The 24,300-nt window shown below is 43.6% G+C and overlaps 1 protein-coding gene across 1 annotated transcript; it reads left to right on the top strand.

Annotated features, from left to right (window-relative positions):
- Window positions 1–1,722: 1,722 nt before the first annotated feature.
- Window positions 1,723–17,618, top strand: LOC115109941 (mitochondrial adenyl nucleotide antiporter SLC25A23-like). Its single transcript, XM_029635191.2, has 10 exons — window positions 1,723–2,396; window positions 11,292–11,415; window positions 12,101–12,188; window positions 12,262–12,373; window positions 12,692–12,850; window positions 13,042–13,194; window positions 13,659–13,772; window positions 13,914–14,081; window positions 15,029–15,179; window positions 16,863–17,618. The coding sequence occupies exons 1-10, from the start codon at window positions 2,178–2,180 to the stop codon at window positions 17,042–17,044; spliced, it is 1,470 nt and encodes a 489-aa protein (XP_029491051.1). The 5' UTR covers window positions 1,723–2,177; the 3' UTR covers window positions 17,045–17,618.
- Window positions 17,619–24,300: the final 6,682 nt, after the last annotated feature.

The raw sequence follows: 24,300 nt of genomic DNA, 5'->3' as shown, positions 1-24,300 counted from the left end.
TAGCCTCCACATTGACTCTGTACTGGTACCCCCTGTATATAGCCTCCACATTGACTCTGTACTGGTACCCCTGTATATAGCCTCCACATTGACTCTGTACTGGTACCCCTGTATATAGCCTCCACATTGACTCTGTACTGGTACCCCTGTATATAGCCTCCACATTGACTCTGTACCGGTACCCCCTGTATATAGCCTCCACATTGACTCTGTACCGGTACCCCCTGTATATAGCCTCCACATTGACTCTGTACCGGTACCCCTGTATATAGCCTCCACATTGACTCTGTACCGGTACCCCTGTATATAGCCTCCACATTGACTCTGTACCGGTACCCCTGTATATAGCCTCCACATTGACTCTGTACCGGTATCCCTGTATATAGCCTCCACATTGACTCTGTACCGGTACCCCCTGTATATAGCCTCCACATTGACTCTGTACCGGTACCCCCTGTATATAGCCTCCACATTGACTCTGTACCGGTACCCCCTGTATATAGCCTCCACATTGACTCTGTACCGGTACCCCCTGTATATAGCCTCCACATTGACTCTGTACCGGTACCCCCTGTATAAAGCCTTGCATGTTATTGTACTGCTGCTGTTGAATTATTTGTATGCTAATACCCTTATATTTTAATGCAAACACTGTAACAATACTTTTGGAATTGATTTATGATTTATTTGAAGTAGAAAATGTGCCTAAGCTGAAGTATTTAATGCGTTGAACCATCATAATTATATTGAAAATATCCACAAATATCCTTGCATCAATTAAGGTTCAAAATGTTATGGCCCCACTTAACTGGGTCTGTGCCCCATCTTGGCTACCCCATTCAAAATATTCTGGACATACCACTGGTGGAGAGGGGGAGAGAGAGAATCTCGTAGTCCACTTTGGTTTTATTGAGCCACTACTGGTCCATGTCAACATTTTTAGAACTGTGTCATGAGCCTCCCTCCCACTGTCTCTGCATAATCTCTCATATCCCATGCATGCTGACCGGGCGGTTTCCGTCACAGTGCGCCAGATGCGCGTCACGGCGTGCAAACCCCATTATGTATCTACTAATACCCTATCAATGGGGATGGGGCAGCCAACAGCACCCTTTACTTTCAATGTGAAAATTGAGATCACATTAATGTTCCTGCATTACAAATTCGGAATTCAGTTGAATGAAATATCCATCAAGTGATTAGGACTAAGGATACGGTGGTAGCCTGTTGTGTGGTAGAGGCTAGATTACAATTATAGTTTGAGGGATTTGATGCTGGTGTGTGTGTGTGTGTGTGTGTGTGTGTGTGTGTGTGTGTGTGTGTGTGTGTGTGTGTGTGTGTGTGTGTGTGTGTGTGTGTGTGTGTGTGTGTGTGTGTGTGTGTGTGTGTGTGTGTGTGTGTGTGTGTGTGTGTGTGTCATATGAGCAGCTGCAATAATGATAACGGCTATGTAATGAACAGAAGGAAGCATCATAATCTTACGAGAGGATGGACCTGCAGAGGTGAAAGTAAATGATTTTTGTTAGGCTTCTCCTACAGCTACACCTAACCACTCTCACTCTGTTCTAACTTCGAACCTTTCAAGGTAAAAGGGAACTCTTTCTCTCACGAACACTCGCACACAAACACCGCATTGAGCGCGTTGTCAGAGATGACAGCATAGAAATTACACCCGGTATCCTACATGCATAGACAAAGCTGTAGCTGTGGTAAAATATAACGAACACCGGGAGCTTGGTTCGCTTCGTTGCATGGGGGACTCACTGCCTATCCAAAAGGCAGAGCCAGTCCCCTGACCAACAGACTAATTCATTTGAATTAGTTCATGGATTTAATCATCGCCGATGTCACGAGATACGTAACGGATACGGGGATTAATATTACAGGCACCGAGAGTTTACACCGCGCCCGGTGTACTGACATTCTCTGCAACGACTCGGTATATTAAACCGGTGCCTCGGTAACGAGACCGACGGAGAACATCAGTTATTTCAGTAAGGCTATCGTGCCATTTCGATATACCATGGTTCCGGGATTTGAATAGGTAGGCTATCGTAACGATACCAACTGGGAGTCATTAGAACAAAAAGCGCTCCTTTAATTTTCTACGCCTGCTTCGCGGCAGCAGGTTGGGGTAACAGCCACCACCACCAGGATTGCACAAGTCTCCAATTCACATGGGCGAAGGCAGGGCTCGGTTCTGCTTTGGTTGGACCCGGGCTCGCTGTCAAGAACAAGACAAAGGTGTGTCGGACCCTGGGAGGGAACCAGAAACGCGAGAGAGATGGGCCGAACTGTTCGACCAACTGGACCTCAATAAAGACGGTAAAGTCGACATCAACGAGCTGAGGATAGGACTCGCTGCCCGCGGTTTACTTCGCAGTGACGCGGAGGAGGTGAGAGGAATAGTGATTTTGGGGGTATTCCAATAGAAATGTGTATCCCTTGAATTATAGCCTGCATGGCACATTAATTGTGTGTGTGTGTGTGTGTGTGTGTGTGTGTGTGTGTGTTCTTGGCTGAGTAAGGTGTAAAACGATTATGTCCTGTCAAACAACACAAACTGATCATACAGTATGTCTGACATAGGCCAGGGGTTCCTAAACTTTTTCACCAGGGACCCTCTCAAAATCCGAACACAACTCAGACTTTAGAGTGAGGTAAAAAAATAGCATGACTGCTGCAATTCCATGCATGACCAGACTAACCAATACTTCAGTCATGGAAAGTAAAATGTAAACAACAATTGGATGGAATACAATAAGTTTTAGTTGAAAACTGGATAATTGATGGAGTACTGTGGATCCCTGTGAGCCTCCCAGGCCCTGTTGTGTGTCTAAGGGTATACTGTAGATTAATAATATTGTATTGTACTGTATTGCACCAACTCCCAAAGTCTAAGTAATTTATATGATATCACATTTTCTTTTATATCATTTTTTCTAACATTTGAGAGAGTTACAAATTGTAAGAATCAATGGGGTCCTGTACACTGTAGGGCAGCAGGGTGCCTTGCGGTTTATGGCTCTATTTTTTTTATGTCAAATGATGTCTCACCATTATTTCTCATGAATGTCCATGTTGATCAATATTTCAGATATGCTTGCCTAATGAACAAATAGATGTTTGATCAATACATACAATTTTGAACATATTGTCATTTATAATGCTAATGCAGAGGCACCAATCAATTGTCCAGTTCACGTATTGTATGCTGTTTTCATGTACATTCCCTTATGTCTATGCTTCGGGGACTCAGACTTGACTAATTCTGCTGAAGAAGTGTATCAGTGAACAGTTTTAAAAAAAAAATTATTTTACCTTTATTTAACTAGGCAAGTCAGTTAAGAACAAATTCTTATTTTCAATGACGGCCTAGGAACAGTGGGTTAACTGCCTGTTCAGGGGTAGAACGACAGATTTCTACCTTGTCAGCTCGGGGATTTCGGTTCCGGTTACTAGTCCAACGCTCTAACCACTAGGCTACCCTGCCGCCCAAGTGATTAGTTACAAAACAATATAAATGCGATTGTGCATTGCTGCTGTTTGACTGATATCTAACAGTCCATTATCAGCTCTGTTGAGAACATTTTGCAGAGAAAATGGGTTGAGGAATACTATTTAGGGTCAGAATGACATGTGGCCCATTGTTTACCTGGTCATCATTGACATGTGGCCCATTGTTTACCTTGTTACCTGGCAACGACCACAAGGGTGTTTCAAAGAGCTGTCATTCAAGGCGAGCTCATAATATAAGCTCCCCGCCCACTCAGCCTGTTCTGTCGGGCTTCCTGATAGTTAGAGATGGGAGAAAGGGTACAATTTCTTTAATTCTGAGCATTTTAATAGTGTAAAAATGTTATGGGTGATGTTTCGGTCATTCAAAGGCATTTTCAATGACGTACAGAGCGCTTTATTATTATACATTTCTTAATTGAACCTTTATTTAACTAGGCAAGTCAGTTAAGAACAAATTCTTATTTACAGTGACGGCCTACCCCGGCCAAACCCGGACAACGCTGGGCCAATTGTGCGCCGCCCTATGGGACTTCCAATCACGGCCGGATGTGATACAGCCTGGATTCGAAACAGGGACTGTAGTAACGCCTCTTGCACTGAGATGCAGTGCCTTAGACCACTTTGCCACTCCGTGGCAAATCATTTGAAAGATGTATATCTCTTACTAACATTACAGAATTGTTGCGTTAGGTACAGTATTTGAACAAAATGTTTTTTTCCCTTTATGATGATGATGTTAGTGGTAGTTTTGTAATAACAGAACTGTGGAAAAAAATATATAAAATACATTGTTTTTCAGTTAGGGATTTAAAAATATATATTTATTAAAAAATGATGTAAAATAAATGGTTGATCTTGTCGTGGACCCCTTCAGTACCTAGTGGAATCCAGTTTAAGAAGCACTGACATAGGCAACTGTGTAGTTCCTGTGTTTACTATAAACAAGTATATTTGTTTATAGCCTACTAGTACAATGAACAGGAACTATAACCTGCTTCACTTATTCCGAGTGTATAGGCCTCTCATATCAAGTCTTCAACTGCCTGAGCTATGAGCTACGGTCCAGTCTAGCCGGTGTCTCAGTGCTCTATTTTGACCCTGTGATGTCACAGGAGAAGCAGGCAGAGTGTTCTACAGGCAGTGAGAGGCATTTTACTACAGATATTAAAAGAGTTCCTTGGAAGAGAGTGCTCATTCAAATGTATTTATAAAGCCCTTTTAACATCAGCAGTTGTCACAAAGTACTTATACAGAAACCCATAGATGACCAGCAGGGTCAAATAATAATCACAGTGGTTATAGAAGGTGCAACAGGTCAGCACGTCAGGCATAAATGTCAGTTGGCTTTTCATAGCAGAGCATTTAGAGCATTTAGGGCGGGGGAGGGAGACGAATCAGCAGGTCCGGGACAAGGTAGCACGTCCAGTGAATAGGTCAGGATTCCATAGCCACAGGCGGAACAGCAGAGATTGGATCAGCAGCACTGGATCAGTGCTCCATTACCCAGACATCTGGGACCTATTTCAAAACTCCACTGCTCTCTCTAACTCAAAACAACACAACATTAACCAGTGCTATTTTCACACATCCCTCCAACTCAAGGTGCCTGTCACCAGTGCTATCTGAAAATTCTGTTGCTTCAACACAATACTGATGCATGCTTTTCTGATCTGCTTGTCCCAGTACATGACAGGAAAGCAACACTTTCCTGAATGAATATTTTAAAGGTATGACTGTAACACAAACCTGGTGCTGCCCTGACCCCGCCTGACCTTAATATCAGTGTCTGGCGTGCACACACACACACACACACACACACACACACACACACACACACACCATACACCACACACATCTTACCCTCAGTCTTCAAATCAAATTTTATTTGTAAAATGCTTTGTAAACAACAGGTGTAGACTAACTTACATTTACATTTAAGTCATTTAGCAGACGCTCTTATCCATAGCGACTAACTGTGAAATGCTTAGTTACAGGTCCTTTTCCAACAATGCAGAGAGAAAGAAAAAGTAGTAATAAATACACAATGAGTAAGGATAACTTGGCTATGTACACGGGGTACCAGTACAGAGTGAATGTGCAGGGGTACGAGGTCATTGAGGTAGATGTGTACATCTACTGTAACTAGGAATAAAGTGATAGATAATAAACAGTAGCAGCAATGTATGTGATGTGTCAAAAAAGTTAGTGCAAAAAGGGTCAATGCAGATAGTTAAATAGTTCATCAAATAGCTACCCGGACTAACTATTTATAGCTTGTGGGTAGAAGCTGTTCAGGGTCCTGTTGGTTCCAGACTTGGTGCATCAGTACCACTTTCCATGCGGTAGCAGAGAGAACAGTCTATGACGGTTGGCTGGAGTCCTTCTTTTACAGCCTTCCTCTGACACCGCCTGGTATAGAGGTCCTGGATGGCAGGGAGCTCGGCCCCAGTGATGTACTGGGCCGTTCGCACTACCTTCTTTAGCGCCTGGTTTTCAGATAACTTGGCAGAATTAATTAGAAAGATAAATATCTCTTGGGCTCAAGCTAAGAAACAAATACACAGGATTGATCAGGAAGTCAATATCAGATGACTATTTAGATGCAGTCACAGAGAACCTAAACAACCCTACCAAGTTCTGGAAGCTAATCAAATCAGTGTCAGGTTCTAATGTATCCTCTGGCCTTCCTGGCCATTTAATGATGGATTCTAATGTCTCCTCTGGCCTTCCTGACCATTTAATGATGGATTCTAATGTCTCCTCTGGCCTTCCTGACCATTTAATGATGGATTCTAATGTATCCTCTGGCCTTCCTGACCATTTAATTATGGATTCTAATGTATCCTCTGGCCTTCCTGGCCATTTAATGATGGATTCTAATGTATCCTCTGGCCTTCCTGACCATTTAATGATGGATTCTAATGTCTCCTCTGGCCTTCCTGACCATTTAATGATGGATTCTAATGTCTCCTCTGGCCTTCCTGACCATTTAATGATGGATTCTAATGTCTCCTCTGGCCTTCCTGACCATTTAATGATGGATTCTAATGTCTCCTCTGGCCTTCCTGACCATTTAATGATGGATTCTAATGAAGTGAAGGATAAAGCCCATATTGTAGGTGTTTTAACAAGCACTTCATATCTGCTGGTTCAGTTGTTGATAATGGTGGGGCCCAGGCCTCTAATGTAAGCGCTGTTACAGTCAACTATGATATAGGCCCTCATGTGAACCATTTTAACTTAAGTCTGTTTCTTATACTGAGGTCTATAAGGCAATAGACACTAAAAAGTTTGCCGGTCCAGACAACCTGGACCCCTACCTCTTAAAGATAGAAGCTGGTATTATTACTGAACCTGTGGCTCACAATTTCAACTTGAGTCTCTTGTCTCTTGACCAATTCCATAACCAGCATTTGGAAATCAGATTATGTCCTCCCACTGCTAAAGGGTGGAGATCCCTCAGACGCTATCGTCCTATCTTTAAACTCACTATCCTGGCCAAAGTCTATGAATCCCTAGTGAACTCACAGTTAAAAAACTTCTTAATTGAAAAGAACATACTGAGTGGGGTTCAGTCAGGCTTTAGATTGGGGCACAGCACCACAGCTGCAGCTATGGCAGTGGCAAACGACATCATTAATGGACTTGATAAAAAGCAACATTGTGCTGCTCTGTTTGTGGATTTATCAAAGACCTTTGATTCAGTTGACCATGAATTGTTGCTAGCTAGACTCAGAAACATTGGTCTCAGTGAAGGGCAGTAAATTGGTTTAGGAACTATCTTTCTGACCGAACACAATGTGAATATACCAACGATCACAAGTCTAGCTTTCTTGAGATTAATAGAGGTGTGCCTCAGGGTTCCATTTTAGCTCCTGTGTTCTCAATTTGTATTAATGATTTGGGAAATGGGATGCAACCAGCATAGTTACATCTATATGCAGATGATACAGTCATATATTCATGTGCTCCTTCTCTGGTTCAGGCTGTTGAAGAGCTCCAGACTGCTTTTCAGCCACTGCAGGCCTCCCTTTATGGTCTCAAACTGGTCTTGGATATACAAAAAAACTAAATTCATGACCTTTACCAGAGCTAGAACTCTGCCAGAGAACATTAGCATTGTCACATCTGGTGGCTTATCCATTGAATTAGTGTCATCCTACAAATACCTAGGTATTTGGTTGGATGACAAGTTGTCCTTTAAAGTTCATGTGGACAATCTTGTGACAAAGCTTAAATTGAAATTGTGTTTTTATTTTCGTAATAAGGCTTGCTTCCCACTTATGACTAGAAAGATGCTTGTTCACGCCACTTTTCTCTCTTTTCTCCATAATTGATTATGGTGTATATACATTACAGAGACTGGCCTCTGTTTATCATGCATCCTTGCGCTTTATTACAAATGCCAAGTCACTCATCCACCATTGCACATTGTACCAAATGGTAGGTTGGACCTCATTTATATGTGCAGAAAGATAAACACATACGAATGTATCTACAAAGCCCTTTTGGGTAAACTCCCTCTTTACCTCTGTAGTCTGGTCTCCTTCACCACCAGCAGTTACCATACCCGGTCTGCTAGGTGGTTGCTACTTAAAGTCCCCAGGACATTCACAGTATTAGGCAAGTCTGCTGCCTTCTCTTCTTGTGCACCAGAGGCATGGAATAGTCTATAATCCATGCTTCATCTAGATATGTTAGTGCCACTGAATGGAATAGTCTACAGTCCATGCTTCATCTAGATATGTTAGTGCCACTGAATGGAATAGTCTATAATCCATGCTTCATCTAGATATGTTAGTGCCACTGAATGGAATAGTCTACAGTCCATGCTTCATCTAGATATGTTAGTGCCACTGAATGGAATAGTCTATAATCCATGCTTCATCTAGATATGTTAGTGCCACTGAATGGAATAGTCTATAATCCATGCTTCATCTAGATATGTTAGTGCCACTGAATGGAATAGTCTATAATCCATGCTTCATCTAGATATGTTAGTGCCACTGAATGGAATAGTCTACAGTCCATGCTTCATCTAGATATGTTAGTGCCACTGAATGGAATAGTCTATAATCCATGCTTCATCTAGATAGTTAGTGCCACTGAATGGAATAGTCTATAATCCATGCTTCATCTAGATATGTTAGTGCCACTGAATGGAATAGTCTATAATCCATGCTTCATCTAGATATGTTAGTGCCACTGAATGGAATAGTCTATAATCCATGCTTCATCTAGATATGTTAGTGCCACTGAATGGAATAGTCTATAATCCATGCTTCATCTAGATATGTTAGTGCCACTGAATGGAATAGTCTATAATCCATGCTTCATCTAGATATGTTAGTGCCACTGAATGGAATAGTCTATAATCCATGCTTCATCTAGATATGTTAGTGCCACTGAATGGAATAGTCTATAATCCATGCTTCATCTAGATAGATATGTTAGTCTATAATCCATGCTTCATCTAGATATGTTAGTGCCACTGAATGGAATAGTCTATAATCCATGCTTCATCTAGATATGTTAGTGCCACTGAATGGAATAGTCTATAATCCATGCTTCATCTAGATATGTTAGTGCCACTGAATCGATTTAAAATATTGATGGGATACTCTGTTACAGAGGAGTGTAAATGCTTTTATTAGGCTGGATCATGTTGTTGTATTGTTGTGTGTTTTAATTCTGTAATGTATTGATTGTTGCTGCCTTCTTGGCCAGGTCTCCCTTGAAAAAGAGACTCTAGGTCTCAATGGGCTTTTCCTGGTTAAATAAAATGTTTGTTTTTTAAAGAGCTAAGCACAGGCAGAATCCTAAAGGAAAACCTGGTTCAGTCTACTTTCCAACAGACACTGGGAGGCTAATTCCCCTTTCAGCCGGACAATAACCTAAAACACAAAGCCAAATATACACTGGAGTTGGTTATTAAGACAACATTGAATGTTTGTGAGTGGCTTAGTTACAGTTTTGACTTAAATCGGCTTGGAAATCTATAGCAAATACTGTACAATCCAGGGTGCAAAGCTCTTAGAGACTTACCCAGAAAGACTCACAGCTGTAATCGCTGCCAAAGGGGATTCTAACATGCATTGATTCAGGGGTGTGTTTTTACTTTGTCATTCTGGGGTATTGTATGTATATATGTGAGAGAAAACAATCAATTGAATCCATTTTGAATTCAGGCTGTAGCACAACAAAATAAGTCAAGGGGTATGAATACTTTCTGAAGGCACTGTAGGTGATAGTGCACTTGCTTTAAGTAACACTCACACAGAAGCACACAGATAGCACTCCTCAGGTTACAGCTAATCAGTCATTTAGATTAGCATAAAGGAAATTAGTTTAGGAGATCACTCCACCACACTCAGTAGTTTAGTTTAGCATCACTCCTTTCACATAGCATCATCCCTCCACAGCCATGCAGCAGATTAGTTTAGCATTATCTCCACACTCAAATAGTAGGCTAGTTTAGCTAAGCATCATCCCTCCCCAGCCATGCAGCAGATTAGTTTAGCATTATCTCCACACTCAAATAGTAGGCTAGTTTAGCTAAGCATCATCACCCACAGCTGTGCTTGTCCTTCAAATCTCCTCTGGGAGTTTTCAGACACCACAGGCAATATCCCTCTAGACCAGGATGTATTTGTCTGGCAATGCTTAAATATACTTTGCTCTGATTATATTTGTGTCATGGAGGAGGGGGCCAATTCAAAGGCATACTTAAAGTTATGCTTGTCGTGTGTTATACAGACAGCTTCCATCAGCTACACAGAGTTACAATTCAAGCATTTATACCTAACAGAAAGTTGAAAAATGTTAGGATAAGTGGCAGGATAAGTAGGATAGTCTCATTTGAATTTCATGAGAATATGCAAATCCTCCCCGCTATCTCATTAACAATGTCAAGGATTATGTGGATTCTTGAACTGCTTATTCATCGTGGATGTATTCATTAAAAATACAAGACGGACAGACTCAGAAAGAACCCCTTGATAGGCTTAGACAAGATTCTGAAAACGTTGCTGCCAAGATTGAGCAAATCTCTCCTTTGTGTGTGTGTGTGTGTGTGTGTGTGTGTTGGTCAAGTGCATTAGTTCAGGTCAGATTCCAGTAGCATGTGATTGTTACTGAAGATTAACTGGACACAGGGCACAGGAGTGAAGCGGATTATGACGAGGTCAAAGTAGGGGATCTCTCACTCTCGCTCTCTTGCTCTCTCTCTATACTATTCTCTCGCTCTTTCTTTCTCACTCTTGTTCTCACTCTATTCTCTCTTTCTCTCCCTCTCTCTTTCTTCCTTTCTTCCTCTCCTTGTTTGAGGAAGCACTAGAGAGGATGAATATAGAACAGTTCTGCTGATTGTTTTATGTTTGCAGGTTATGACCTTGTAAAATAATGATACGTTTTGTTGTCATTTCTCACGCACTCCTTCCTGCTTCTTCCCTTCACTCCCTCCATTTACCTCTCACCCCCTCAAACTATCACCTTACCCTAAATCTCACCCCTGGCCCCAACCCACCCCACACTTTTTCACCTTGTCACATCCCCCTCAACCTCTCTCTCACCCCCTGTCCCCTACACTGTTTGACCCTTCACCCCCTGTCCCCTACACTGTTTGACCCTTCACCCCCTGTCCCCTACACTGTTTGACCCTTCACCCCCTGTCCCCTACACTGTTTGACCCTTCACCCCCTGTCCCCTACACTGTTTGACCCTTCACCCCCTCCCTATCTGCTATTTTTACCCCTTTTATCCTACTCCTGCAGATAGTGCGTGAGAGTGACACCAACCATGATGGCTTGCTGGACTTTGAGGAGTTCTCTCAGTACCTGTGGGCCCACGAGAAGGAACTGCGGCTCATGTTTCACACACTGGACCGCAACCATGACGGTCGGCATGGCCACCTCACTCACACACGCACATGCATACACATTTACATTTGACATTTTAGTCATTTAGCAGACATTCTTATCCAGGGCGACTTACAGTTAATGCATTCACACACACAGAAAATAAGTATTTAAATAACATTATAAACTGGGTGGTTCGAGGCCTGAATGCTGATTGGTATGACAAAACATATTTTTACTGCTCTAATTAAGTTGGTAACCAGTTTAAAATAGTAGTAAGGCATCTCGGGGGGTTTGTGGTAGATGGCCAATATACCACGGCTAAGGGCTGTATCCAGGCACTCCGCGTTGTGTTGTGCTAAGAACAGCCCTTAGCTGTGGTATGTTGGCCATATACCACACCCCCTCTGGCCTTATTGCTTAGATAATCATGTATTTGAACCCAAGTCCGATCTAAACACACATAAGTAGACACATGTAGGAGGGCCATTTGGATACAATGTCCTTTCACTCGCAAAACACTGTTTAAATTGTGCATACATGCACAGAGCATTCTATGTCACATTGCACTGGTATGGTAATTTATCTGAATGTGTGGTATGACTGCATGAATGGTATTTAGTATCATACCACATTAATGCATGGAGTTCACAAAGTACTGTACTGTATGCCTGGAGGTACATATTACATATTGTGGGCACTGATGAGATTCACTGTTTACGCAGGGCGCATTGATGTCGGGGAGATTCAACAATCGCTGCACAACCTGGGACTGGAGGTGTCCACAGAACACGCCATCAAAATACTACAGAGGTGTGTGTGTGTGTGTGTGTGTTTATGTTGTGCGTGCGTGCATGTGTTGACACTGCTCTGTGTGATCTCTCAGTATGGACAGGGACGGCACCATGACTATCAACTGGAATGAGTGGCGAGATCACTTCCTGTTTAACCCTCTTCACAACATGGAGGGCATCGCCCACTACTGGAAACATTCTCTGGTCAGTCAGTACTGCCTATATATGACTTCTATCTCTACACTTGACGGTTTAGATCTTTGCTTGACATGAAGTAGCACAGATATCATTACATGGAATTTTCAATTATTACAGATTAGCTATAGAAACTAATTCATTACAACTGTGACCGTTTTCTCGAACTATGTTATATAGTTTACATTGTTTCTGATGCTTTATCCAGGAATTTTAGTTTGGAAACCTTAGAGAATGGATCATGTAATATACATTTGGTGAATACAGATAGTTCTGGATGTCAATCAAGTTTATTTCACTGACCAGTGTTTCTCTGTGATTTCTCAGATGTTTGACATCGGAGAGCACATGACAGTGCCTCCAGAGTTTTCCCAACAAGAGCGCCAGTCGGGGGTAGTGTGGAGGCAGCTGGTTGCCGGGGCGATGGCAGGGGCGGTTTCACGTACAGGAACCGCCCCCCTCGACCGTCTCAAGGTCTTCCTACAGGTGAAGGGTTACTGTTGTGTTTACTACAGACTCAGAGGTTAGAGGTCAGTGCAGTGCTGATTAGTGGAATTAGGTGTGCTAGAGCAGGGCTGGAACAAAAGCCTGCACATCCAGTAGCTCTCCAGGAGGAGGGTTAGCCACCCCTGATGTACTGAATGTTATTAGAGTTACCGACCCTGCTGTCTCTCTAGGTGCATGGCTCCAGCTCTAGGGGGATCAACCTGTGGACGGGGCTGAAGGGGATGGTCCAGGAGGGGGGTATACGAGCCCTCTGGAGGGGCAACGGCATCAACGTCCTCAAAATAGCCCCAGAGTCTGCCATCAAGTTCATGGCCTATGAACAGGTGAGGGAAGGGGACTGTACGCACCTGTACACAAATGTGGGTGTAAGAGGCCCCAGAGGTTGATTTGGATTTATTATGGACCAATGTAAGGAGAACACTGATCCACACATCTGTAAACAAGTTCTGGTGTATGGGGTAGTCATTAGTGAAGCATAGGAATGAAGGAGTCACACACCCACACTGAGGTGTGAAATGTTGCTCACACACACACACTCTGTTTCTCACCCTGTCAGACACACCCTGTGTCTCTACGTGTTGTGTCTCTGACTCTCCTCCACCCCAGTGTGACTCACATATTCCCCCCTCACCCCCATCTCCCCCCAACCTCCCCCTCACTATGTATCCCTGCCTATCCCACCTCCCACAATCTATCCCCCTCACCCCTTAATCCCTGTATATCCCTGCCCCTCTTCCACCTGCCTGTCTCTCCTCTCCCCCTGTCTTCCCTGACTCCTCCATCTTAGATCAAGTGGTTGATCCGGGGCAGAAATGAAGCAGGTACTCTGCGGGTGCAGGAGAGGTTCATCGCTGGCTCTCTGGCTGGAGCCACTGCACAAACCATCATCTACCCTATGGAGGTGAGTGAGGGGAGACAGACCGACAGAAAGATAGACAGACTTTTTATTGAATAAAGAAACATAGGACTTTACCCTTATTTGCCTTCTCTTCCTTGTACACCCACTCTATTTCCCCTTTCTCTTCCCTCTCTCGCTTCCCAGGTGCTGAAGACTCGTCTGACCCTGAGGAAGACTGGCCAGTACTCTGGCATTGTAGACTGTGCCCGTCAGATCCTGAGGAAGGAGGGGGTGCGAGCCTTCTACAGGGGCTACGTGCCCAACACACTTGGCATCATACCGTATGCTGGCATAGACCTGGCCGTCTATGAGGTGTGTGTGTGTGTGTGTGTGTGTGTGAGAGAGAGAGTAGGGCTGTCCCTGAAAAAAAAAAAAAAAATCTTGCTTGACCGTACATTTTTAAACGTATATTTCCATATATAGACACACCTTTATATGTTTTAATAAAATCAACTATATGCACTGAGCTTGTCTGATGCTTTAAGCGCACTGCTTGATGAAATCATTAAGACACACAAATCACTCAAGAGGGAGCCAGAGATCAAGATAACCAGAAGAAAAAAATCTGTTCTCGACCCTCCTCCTCCTGCTGCTGCTAGCCTTCGTAGATTCTGCCGGTACACTCCTGAAATTGCCAGTAATAGGATAGTGATGGACTGTGCCATCCCCATGGCCTCCGCAATGTTTTAGTCCACTGAGACAGGCACGAGTCAGTCAAGTGTCTCGTCTGCCATAAAAAAAATACATGTCGACCAACAGCCTATCGACCAAGCAATCGACCAGTCAACTAAATGGGGTCAGCCCTGTGTGTGTGTGTGTGTGTGTGTGTGTGTGTGTGTGCGCATGCCTGCCTGCCTGCCTGCCTGCGTGCCTGCCAACTGTGTTTGATGTTTTCTGGGAAAGCTAAACCTCATCACTGGCCCTGTCCCTTGTACTCAGGGGAATGCCAGTCAGTATGTATGCTGCTGTTACTGTTGCTCAGCTCTCTTGTAAAAATGACTTTTATGTGTTTAAGTGAACTTTGAGTTTCACTTTTACTAGCAGTCAATGAGCCGTGGTTCTCTACTACGTCCTCATTTTTTTATGGAATAAAATATCTGTCAAATTAACAATGTGGCCAATCTATCCCTTCCCGTAGTCCTCTCTCGTTTCCACTCTCACCCCTCTACACCTCTTCTTTCTCATCTCTGTTTATTTTTTCCTTGTCTCTTTTCTTTCCCCTCCTCTTCTCTCTCGTCCCCTCCCCCTTTCCATCTCAGACTCTGAAGAATGCCTGGCTCCAGCGATACAGTAAGGGCTCTGCTGACCCAGGGGTGTTGGTACTGCTGGGCTGTGGTACTGTGTCTAGTACCTGTGGACAACTGGCCTCCTACCCCCTGGCTCTCATTAGAACACGTATGCAGGCCCAGGGTGAGACTGGTGTACAACTGAACTGCAATTATACCTTCTACCTTACTACATAACATAGATGATATTACATAGAAAATATAGATTCAATTACATTCTATAACATAATCTATAACAAATGAATTACTACCTACTATGTCAACCTATTACCCTATATCTACAGTGCCTTCGGAAAGTATTCAGACCCCTTGACTTTATCCACAGTTTGTTACGTTAACAGCCTTATTCTAAAATGGATTTAATAAAACATCATCTTCAGCAATCTACACACAGTACCCCATAATGACAAAGCAAAAACAGGTTGTTAGACATTTTAGCACATGTATTAAAAATAAACACAGAAATACCTTATTTACATAAGTATACAGACCCTCTGCTATGAGACTCGATGTTGAGCTCAGGGGCATCATGTTTCCATTGATAATCCTTGAGATGTTTCTACAACTTGATTGGTCCACCTGTGGTAAATTCAATTGATTGGACATGATTTGGAAAGGAACACACCTGTCTATATAAGATCCCACAGTTGACAGTGCATGTCTGTGGGAGGTGACCAAGAACCCGATAGTCACTACGACAGAGCTCCAGAGTTCCTCTGTGGCAATGGGAGATCCTTCCAGAAGGACAACCATCTCTACAGCACTCCACCAATCACGCCTTTATGGAAGACTGGCCAGATGGAAGCCACTCCTCAGTAAAAGGCACATGACAGCCCGCTTGGAGTTTGCCAAAAGGCACCTAAAGACTCTCAGACCATGAGAAACAAGATTATCTTGTCTGATGAATCCAAGATTGAACTCTTTGGCTTGAATGCCAAGCGTCATGTCTGGAGGAAACCTGACACCATCCCTACGGTGAAGCATGGTGGTGGCAGCATCATGCTGTGGGGATCTTTGTTTTTCAGCTGCAGGGACTGGGAGACTAATCAGGATCCAGGAAAAGATTAACAGAGTACCTTGACCACGTACCTTGATGAGATCCTTGATGAAAACCTGTTTCAGAACTCTCAGGACCTCAGACTGGGGTGAAGGTTTACCTACTAACAGGACAACGACCCTAAGCACACAGCCAAGACAACGCAGGAGTGGCTTCGGGACAAGTCTCTGGATGGCCTTGAGTGGCCCAGTCAGAGCCCGGATTTGAATCCAATCTAACATCCCTGGAGATACCTGAAAATAGCTGTTTAGCAAAGCTCCCCATCCAACCTAACAGAGCTTGAGAGCATCTGCAGAGAAGAATGGGAGAAACTCCCCAAATACAGGTGTGCCAAGCTTGTAGCATCATACCCAAGAAGACACAATACTGTAATCGCTGCCAAAGGTGTTTCAACAAAGTCCTGAGTAAAGGGTCTGAATACTAATGTAAATGTGATATTTTTGTTTTTTATTTGTATAAATTAGCAACAATTTCTAAAAACCTGTTTTTGCTTTGTCATTCTGGGGTATTGTGTGTAGATTGATGAGGGAAAAATACAATTGAATCAATTTGAGGATAAGGCTGTAACGTAACAAAATGTGGAAAAAATACTTTCCGAAGGCACTGTATTACTGTTCCAAACAGAGTTGAATGCATTCAGTTGTATAACTGACTAGGTATCCCCCTTTCCCCTATCTATTAATAGCTATCTAACGGATATAACTGAACTGAACAACAGACGTTTTCGCCGTCTTTCCCTCTTTCCACCAGCCTCCACTGAGGGCGGGCCCAAGCTGTCCATGGTCGGTCAGTTCAAGCACATCATATCACATGACGGGGTACCTGGGCTCTACCGCGGCATCGCCCCCAACTTCCTGAAGGTCATTCCTGCTGTCAGCATCTCGTACGTGGTATACGAACACATGAAGAAGGCTCTGGGTGTGAAATCGTAGAGAGAGGAAGTGAGAGGCAGACGAAAGAGAGGGATATAGAGTGGAGCTCTTGGATTTCAAGATGGAGAGGAAGACAGCAGAGGATTGAGGGATAGAAGACCGATAGTCCACCCTTTTCATACACATTCAGGAAGCTTCCCGTTTACACCTAGCTAGACAGATATACTCACTGTTTGAATCTCTCTGCCCCTCAATGATGCTGTACCGTCATTAAGAAAGAGGGAAGAGTCTGCTATCAGGCTGAGCTGAAGTCTGTAAGAAACGGCTGTGTCCGAGACAGATTAGGAGGAGGAGGTGTGAGAGAGAGGAATGACAGCGAGAGAGGAATGAGAGCGAGAGAGAAAGTGGAAGAGAGAGAGAGAGAAAGAGTGTGTGTGTCTCGGCAGAATCTGGGCCATTCTTCCTCTTTGTTTATGAGCTGTAAACCCCATTGTAGTCACATCTCAACAATAAGTCTGTGTGTTGCCCTCCAACCAAACACAGTGAAGCGCACAGTACAGTTTGTATACCTATATGTAGGCACTTATCTAAGGTCAGTTTAATGTTTTGTGAATATAAAGTGATCTTCCTCCAATGACCTTGACATGTACTCTGTATTCTCTCTTTACAACACAGCAGAATGTGTGGGGTTGTTCCACAGTGTGCTGTTGCTAGAACACGACCAATCCAAAGTACTAACCCCACTCTTTATTTCAATATCTCAAAAGAGATTAGAATTGGATTACATGCACTGTTTGTCTTCAGTTGCTATTCTCAAAAACGTACATTCTAATGGGGGGGGTTTCTAAAGTTCTTAAACGAGGAAACTTTGACGTTTACATGATGTACTGTATATTGATACAGTATGTATTTTGTAAGGGAAAGATTCTGAACACATTTGTAAGAGATACTTATACAGGGTCTTATACAGAGCTGTTCCCCCGACCTAGTCCATGAATGGCTTTGCACTTTTTAGAAAGGGAATGTTTCTCCCCTATTTCAAGTGTCTCTCAGTCAGGTCCAAAATGATTGGCATCCTTGATAAAGATGAGCAAAACATACTGAATAATGCACATTTTGACCTATATTGTCTGCTTCAAAAAATGTGAACATGATATAATTTTATACTAAGACAATTACTCAGAGAAAGAGATTTTGTCTAAAGATAGAATCCTTAAATAACAAAGCGGTCAACCAAACACTTTTTTGGTAAAAAGCTGGGGGAAGGGCCTGGAGAAATGTAACCACTCTCAAATTCATAGACAGAGCTACGGATGTCAGGACTGACCATCAATGAGATGAAAGTGATAGTTTTAACCATGTTTTGAGGCTCTACATTTACATTGTTTACAAACATTGGAGTAAAACAAGCTTATATTTTGGGTTCTGATGGGGAACGACAGTTGGAACTAAGCTCATGAGGCATTCATAAATTATATTCTTCAATAATCAATGGGTATAATTTATAATATAATATAATCATTAATTTATAAGTCCAAAAATGGATGTAGCAACTAAGGATTCTTGCTTTAACAAGTCAAAAAAATCATTTTAAAAAGGGGTCAAATTTACTGCCACCCCTGTTTTCATTACCTTTCAGGCACTGATCCTTTTTCTCAAAATGTTTTATGAGATTGGAGAACACATTGGGAGGGATCTTAGACCATTCCTCCATACCACTGGTTTTCAATGGGGTTCATGTCTGGAGACTGAGAGGGTCATTGCAAAATGTTGATTTTGTGGTCAATTAACCATTTCTTTGTGGCTTTTGATGTGAGCTTGGGGTTATCGTCTTGCTGGAAGATCCACTTGCAGCTAGGTTCCAGCCTCCTAGCAGAGGCAACCACGTGTTTGGCTAAAATGTCCTGGTACTGGGTAGAATTCATGCTGTCGTTAACAAGGGCCCCAGGACCATTGGTAGCAACATTGCCCCATAACATGAATTATCCACCACCATATTTTACAGTAGGTATGGGGTTATTTTCTGCATATGCATTCTTTCTTTCCACGCAAAATCCAGCACTGGTGTGCATGGCTAAAGAGTTATATTCTCATGTCGTCCAACAAATGTAAACGCCTGTGTCACATTCGTCATAACGAGGAGAACAAGGCGCAGCGTGATAAGAATACATTCTTCTTTAATAAACGAAGAACACTAAAACAAACTAACAAACCGATCGTGACGCTGACATGCAACTACACATAGACAATAACCCACAAAACCAAAAATGGCAACCTAAATAGGATCCCCAATCAGAGACAACAATAAACAGCTGCCTCTGATTGGGAACCAATTCAGGCCACCATAGACCTACATTTACCTAGACAAACAAAAACCCTATAGATATACAAAAAAAACTAGACAAGACAAAAACACACATACCACCCTCGTCACACCCTAACCAAAATAATAAAGAAAACAAAGATATCTAAGATCAGGGCGTGATAGCCTGGAGTTTGTTAAATGGCATTGGCACTTGGATTTGAACCAGTGCTATGGTCAGATGACTTGAACATAGAGATCTTTGGCCACGCACACCAGTGGTGGGTTTTGCATTGAAAGAAATATGCATATGCAGAAAATAACCCCATACCTACTTAAAATGTGGTAGTGGGTCTTTCATGTTATGGGGCTATTTTGCTTCTGCTGGTCCTGGGGGATTCATACTTCCTGGCCTCAAAATCAGGATTATTGCCAGTTATCTTGTCCTGGTAGTTAATAGATCAATAGCTCACCCACCTGGTTTCCTAGGTCTGAATCAGTCCCTGATTAGCAGTGGTGGAAAAAGTACCCAATTTTCATACTTGAGTAAAAGTATAGTGAAAATCACCCAGTAAAATACTACTTGAGTAAAAGTCCAAATGTATTTGGTTTTAAATATACTTAAGTATCAAATTTAAAGTATAAATAATTTAAATTCCTTATATAAAGCAAATCAGACGGTGTCATTTTCCTTCTTTTTTTTATGGATAGCCAGGGGCATGCTCCAACACTCAGACATCATTTCTGAACAAAGCATGTGTTTAGTGAGTCCACCAGATCAGAGGCAGTAGGGATATTCTCTTGATAAGTGTGTGAATTAGACCATTTTCCTGTCCTGCTTTTGTGTGTTAGGGAAAATGTATGGAGTAAAAAGTACATAATTTTCTTTAGGAATGTAGTGAAGTAAAAGTTGTAAAAAATGTAAATAGTAAAGTAAAGTTAAGATACCCAAAAATACTTAAGTAGCACTTTAAAGTATTTTTTACTTAATTACTTTACACCACTACTGATTAGAAGGAAAGTTACCCATCTATGATGGGTTCCCGTGTGGCTCAGCAGTCTAAGGCACTGCATCTCAGTGCTAGAGGTGTTACTACAGACCCTGGTTGGATTCCAGGCTGTATCACAGCCAGCTGTGATTGGGCGGTGCACAATTGGCCCAGTGTCATCCGGGTTTGGCCGGGGTATGTCGTCATTGTAAATAAGAATTTGTTCTTAACTGTCTTGCCTAGTTAAAACTTCTTATGGCTGCAATCCCATTAACGGGATGATATGACAACAGCCAGTGAAACTGCAGGGCGCCAAATTCAAAACAACAGAAATCTCATAATTAAAATTCCTCAAACATGCATGTATTTTATACCGTTTTAAATGTAATCTTGTTGTTAATCCCACCACAGTGTTCGATTTCAAATAGGCTTGACAGCGAAAGCACCACAAACGATTATGTTAGGTCACCACCAAGCCACAGAAAAACACAGCCATTTTTCTAGCCAAAGAGAGGAGTCACAAAAAGTACATCACTAACCTTTGATGATCTTCATCAGATGACACTCATAGGACTTCATGTTACACAATACATGTATGATTTGTTTGATAAAGTTCATATTTATATTAAAAAAAATCTGAGTTTACATTGGCGCGTTACGTTCACTAGTTTCAAAAACATCCAGTGATTTTGCATAGCCACATCGATTCAACAGAACTAGATATACCTCTCCTTAATGCAACCGCTATGTCAGATTTCAATTTTTTTTTTTTATAATCTAATTAGCCGCCATGTTGGAGTCAACAGAAACCAGAAATCACATTATAAATATTCCCTTACCTTTGATGAATGCTTGATTTGTTCGATAATGTCTGTTATTTATGTCCAAGTAGCTACTTTTGTTAGCGCGTTAGGTATACAAATCCAAACGCAGGTTGAGCATTACTTCGGACAAAAACTTCAAAGAGTTATATTACAGGTCGAAGAAACATTTCAAACTAAGTATAGAATCAATCATTAGGATGTTTTTATCATAAATCTCGAATAAATTTCCAACCCGAGAATTCCTTTGTGTCTAGAGTTCGATATCATGTGGAATGGCTCATTCAGCTCTTATTCAGTCCCACAACACAGTAGAAGCCTCATTCAATTTTCTAAAGACGAGTGATATCTAGTGGAAGCCCTAGGAAGTGCAACTTCATTCATATCCCACTGTGAATTCAATAGGGCTTGGGTTGAAAATCGACCAACCTCAGATTTCTCACTTCCTGTTTGGATTTCTTCTCAGGTTTTTGCCTGCCATATGAGTTCTGTTATACTCACAGACATCATTCAAACAGTTTTAGAAACTTCAGAGTGTTTTCTATCCAATACTAATAATAATATGCATATATTAGCAACTGAGACTGAGGAGCAGGCCGTTTACTCTGGGCACCTTTGGGCACCTTTCATCCAAGCTACTCAATACTGCCCCTGCAGCCAGAGATTTTAAATAAATAAATTTGTCATACATTTAAGACATTTACATTTAAGTCATTTAGCAGACGCTCTTATCCAGAGCGACTTACAAATTGGTGCTTTCACCTTATGACATCCAGTGGAACAGCCACTTTACAATAGTGCATCTAAGTCTTTTAAGGGGGGGTGAGAAGGATTACTTTATCCTATCCTAGGTATTCCTTAAAGAGGTGGGGTTTCAGGTGTCTCCGGAAGGTGGTGATTGACTCCGCTGTCCTGGCGTCGTGAGGGAGTTTGTTCCACCATTGGGGGGCCAGAGCAGCGAACAGTTTTGACTGGGCTGAGCGGGAACTGGACTTCCTCAGTGGTAGGGAGGCGAGCAGGCCAGAGGTGGATGAACGCAGTGCCCTTGTTTGGGTGTAGGGCCTGATCAGAGCCTGGAGGTACTGAGGTGCCGTTCCCCTCACAGCTCCGTAGGCAAGCACCATGGTCTTGTAGCGGATGCGAGCTTCAACTGGAAGCCAGTGGAGAGAGCGGAGGAGCGGGGTGACGTGAGAGAACTTGGGAAGGTTGAACACCAGAAGGGCTGCGGCGTTCTGGATGAGTTGTAGGGGTTTAATGGCACAGGCAGGGAGCCCAGCCAACAGCGAGTTGCAGTAATCCAGACGGGAGATGACAAGTGCCTGGATTAGGACCTGCGCCGCTTCCTGTGTGAGGCAGGGTCGTACTCTGCGGATGTTGTAGAGCATGAACCTACAGGAACGGGCCACCGCCTTGATGTTAGTTGAGAACGACAGGGTGTTGTCCAGGATCACGCCAAGGTTCTTAGCGCTCTGGGAGGAGGACACGATGGAGTTGTCAACCGTGATGGCGAGATCATGGAACGGGCAGTCCTTCCCGGGAGGAAGAGCAGCTCCGTCTTGCCGAGGTTCAGCTTGAGGTGGTGATCCGTCATCCACACTGATATGTCTGCCAGACATGCAGAGATGCGATTCGCCACCTGGTCATCAGAGGGGGAAAGGAGAAGATTAATTGTGTGTCGTCTGCATAGCAATGATAGGAGAGACCATGTGAGGTTATGACAGAGCCAAGTGACTTGGTGTATAGCGAGAATAGGAGAGGGCCTAGAACAGAGCCCTGGGGGACACCAGTGGTGAGAGCGCGTGGTGAGGAGACAGATTCTCGCCACGCCACCTGGTAGGAGCGACCTGTCAGGTAGGACGCAATCCAAGCATGGGCCGCGCCGGAGATGCCCAACTCGGAGAGGGTGGAGAGGAGGATCTGATGGTTCACAGTATCGAAGGCAGCCGATAGGTCTAGAAGGATGAGAGCAGAGGAGAGAGAGTTAGCTTTAGCAGTGCGGAGTGCCTCCGTGATACAGAGAAGAGCAGTCTCAGTTGAATGACTAGTCTTGAAACCTGACTGATTTGGATCAAGAAGGTCATTCTGAGAGAGATAGCGGGAGAGCTGGCCAAGGACGGCACGTTCAAGAGTTTTGGAGAGAAAAGAAAGAAGGGATACTGGTCTGTAGTTGTTGACATCGGAGGGATCGAGTGTAGGTTTTTTCAGAAGGGGTGCAACTCTCGCTCTCATGAAAACGGGAGGGACGTAGCCAGCGGTCAGGGATGAGTTGATGAGCGAGGTGAGGTAAGGGAGAAGGTCACCGGAAATGGTCTGGAGAAGAGAGGAGGGGATAGGGTCAAGCGGGCAGGTTGTTAGGCGGCCGGCCGTCACAAGACGCGAGATGTCATCTGGAGAGAGAGGGGAGAAAGAGGTCAGAGCACAGGGTAGGGCAGTGTGAGCAGAACCAGCGGTGTCGTTTGACTTAGCAAACGAGGATCGGATGTCGTCGACCTTCTTTTCAAAATGGTTGACGAAGTCATCTGCAGAGAGGGAGGAGGGGGAGGGGGAGGAGGATTCAGGAGGGAGGAGAAGGTGGCAAAGAGCTTCCTAGGGTTAGAGGCAGATGCTTGGAATTTAGAGTGGTAGAAAGTGGCTTTAGCAGCAGAGACAGAGGAGGAAAATGTAGAGAGGAGGGAGTGAAAGGATGCCAGGTCCGTAGGGAGGCGAGTTTTCCTCCATTTCCGCTCGGCTGCCCGGAGCCCTGTTCTGTGAGCTCGCAATGAGTCGTCGAGCCACGGAGCGGGAGGGGAGGACCGAGCCGGCCTGGAGGATAGGGGACATAGAGAGTCAAAGGATGCAGAAAGGGAGGAGAGGAGGGTTGAGGAGGCAGAATCAGGAGATAGGTTGGAGAAGGTTTGAGCAGAGGGAAGAGATGATAGGATGGAAGAGGAGAGAGTAGCGGGGGAGAGAGAGCGAAGGTTGGGACGGCGCGATACCATCCGAGTAGGGGCAGTGTGGGAAGTGTTGGATGAGAGCGAGAGGGAAAAGGATACAAGGTAGTGGTCGGAGACTTGGAGGGGAGTTGCAATGAGGTTAGTGGAAGAACAGCATCTAGTAAAGATGAGGTCGAGCGTATTGCCTGCCTTGTGAGTAGGGGGGGAAGGTGAGAGGGTGAGGTCAAAAGAGGAGAGGAGTGGAAAGAAGGAGGCAGAGAGGAATGAGTCA

The sequence above is a fragment of the Oncorhynchus nerka genome, linkage group LG26 (genome assembly GCF_034236695.1).
Source record: "Oncorhynchus nerka isolate Pitt River linkage group LG26, Oner_Uvic_2.0, whole genome shotgun sequence".
Taxonomy (NCBI): Eukaryota; Metazoa; Chordata; class Actinopteri; order Salmoniformes; family Salmonidae; genus Oncorhynchus; species Oncorhynchus nerka.
This window is presented reverse-complemented; position numbering and strand designations above follow the sequence as displayed.

Excerpts from the sequence above, each read along its gene's own strand:
- LOC115109941 (XM_029635191.2), top strand. The coding sequence starts at position 2,178 with ATGGGCGAAGGCAGGGCTCGGTTCTGCTTTGGTTGGACCCGGGCTCGC. Across the intron at positions 13,195-13,658 it reads AGTTCATGGCCTATGAACAG|ATCAAGTGGTTGATCCGGGG; the intron begins GTGAGGGAAGGG and ends CCTCCATCTTAG. Across the intron at positions 13,773-13,913 it reads CCATCATCTACCCTATGGAG|GTGCTGAAGACTCGTCTGAC; the intron begins GTGAGTGAGGGG and ends CTCGCTTCCCAG.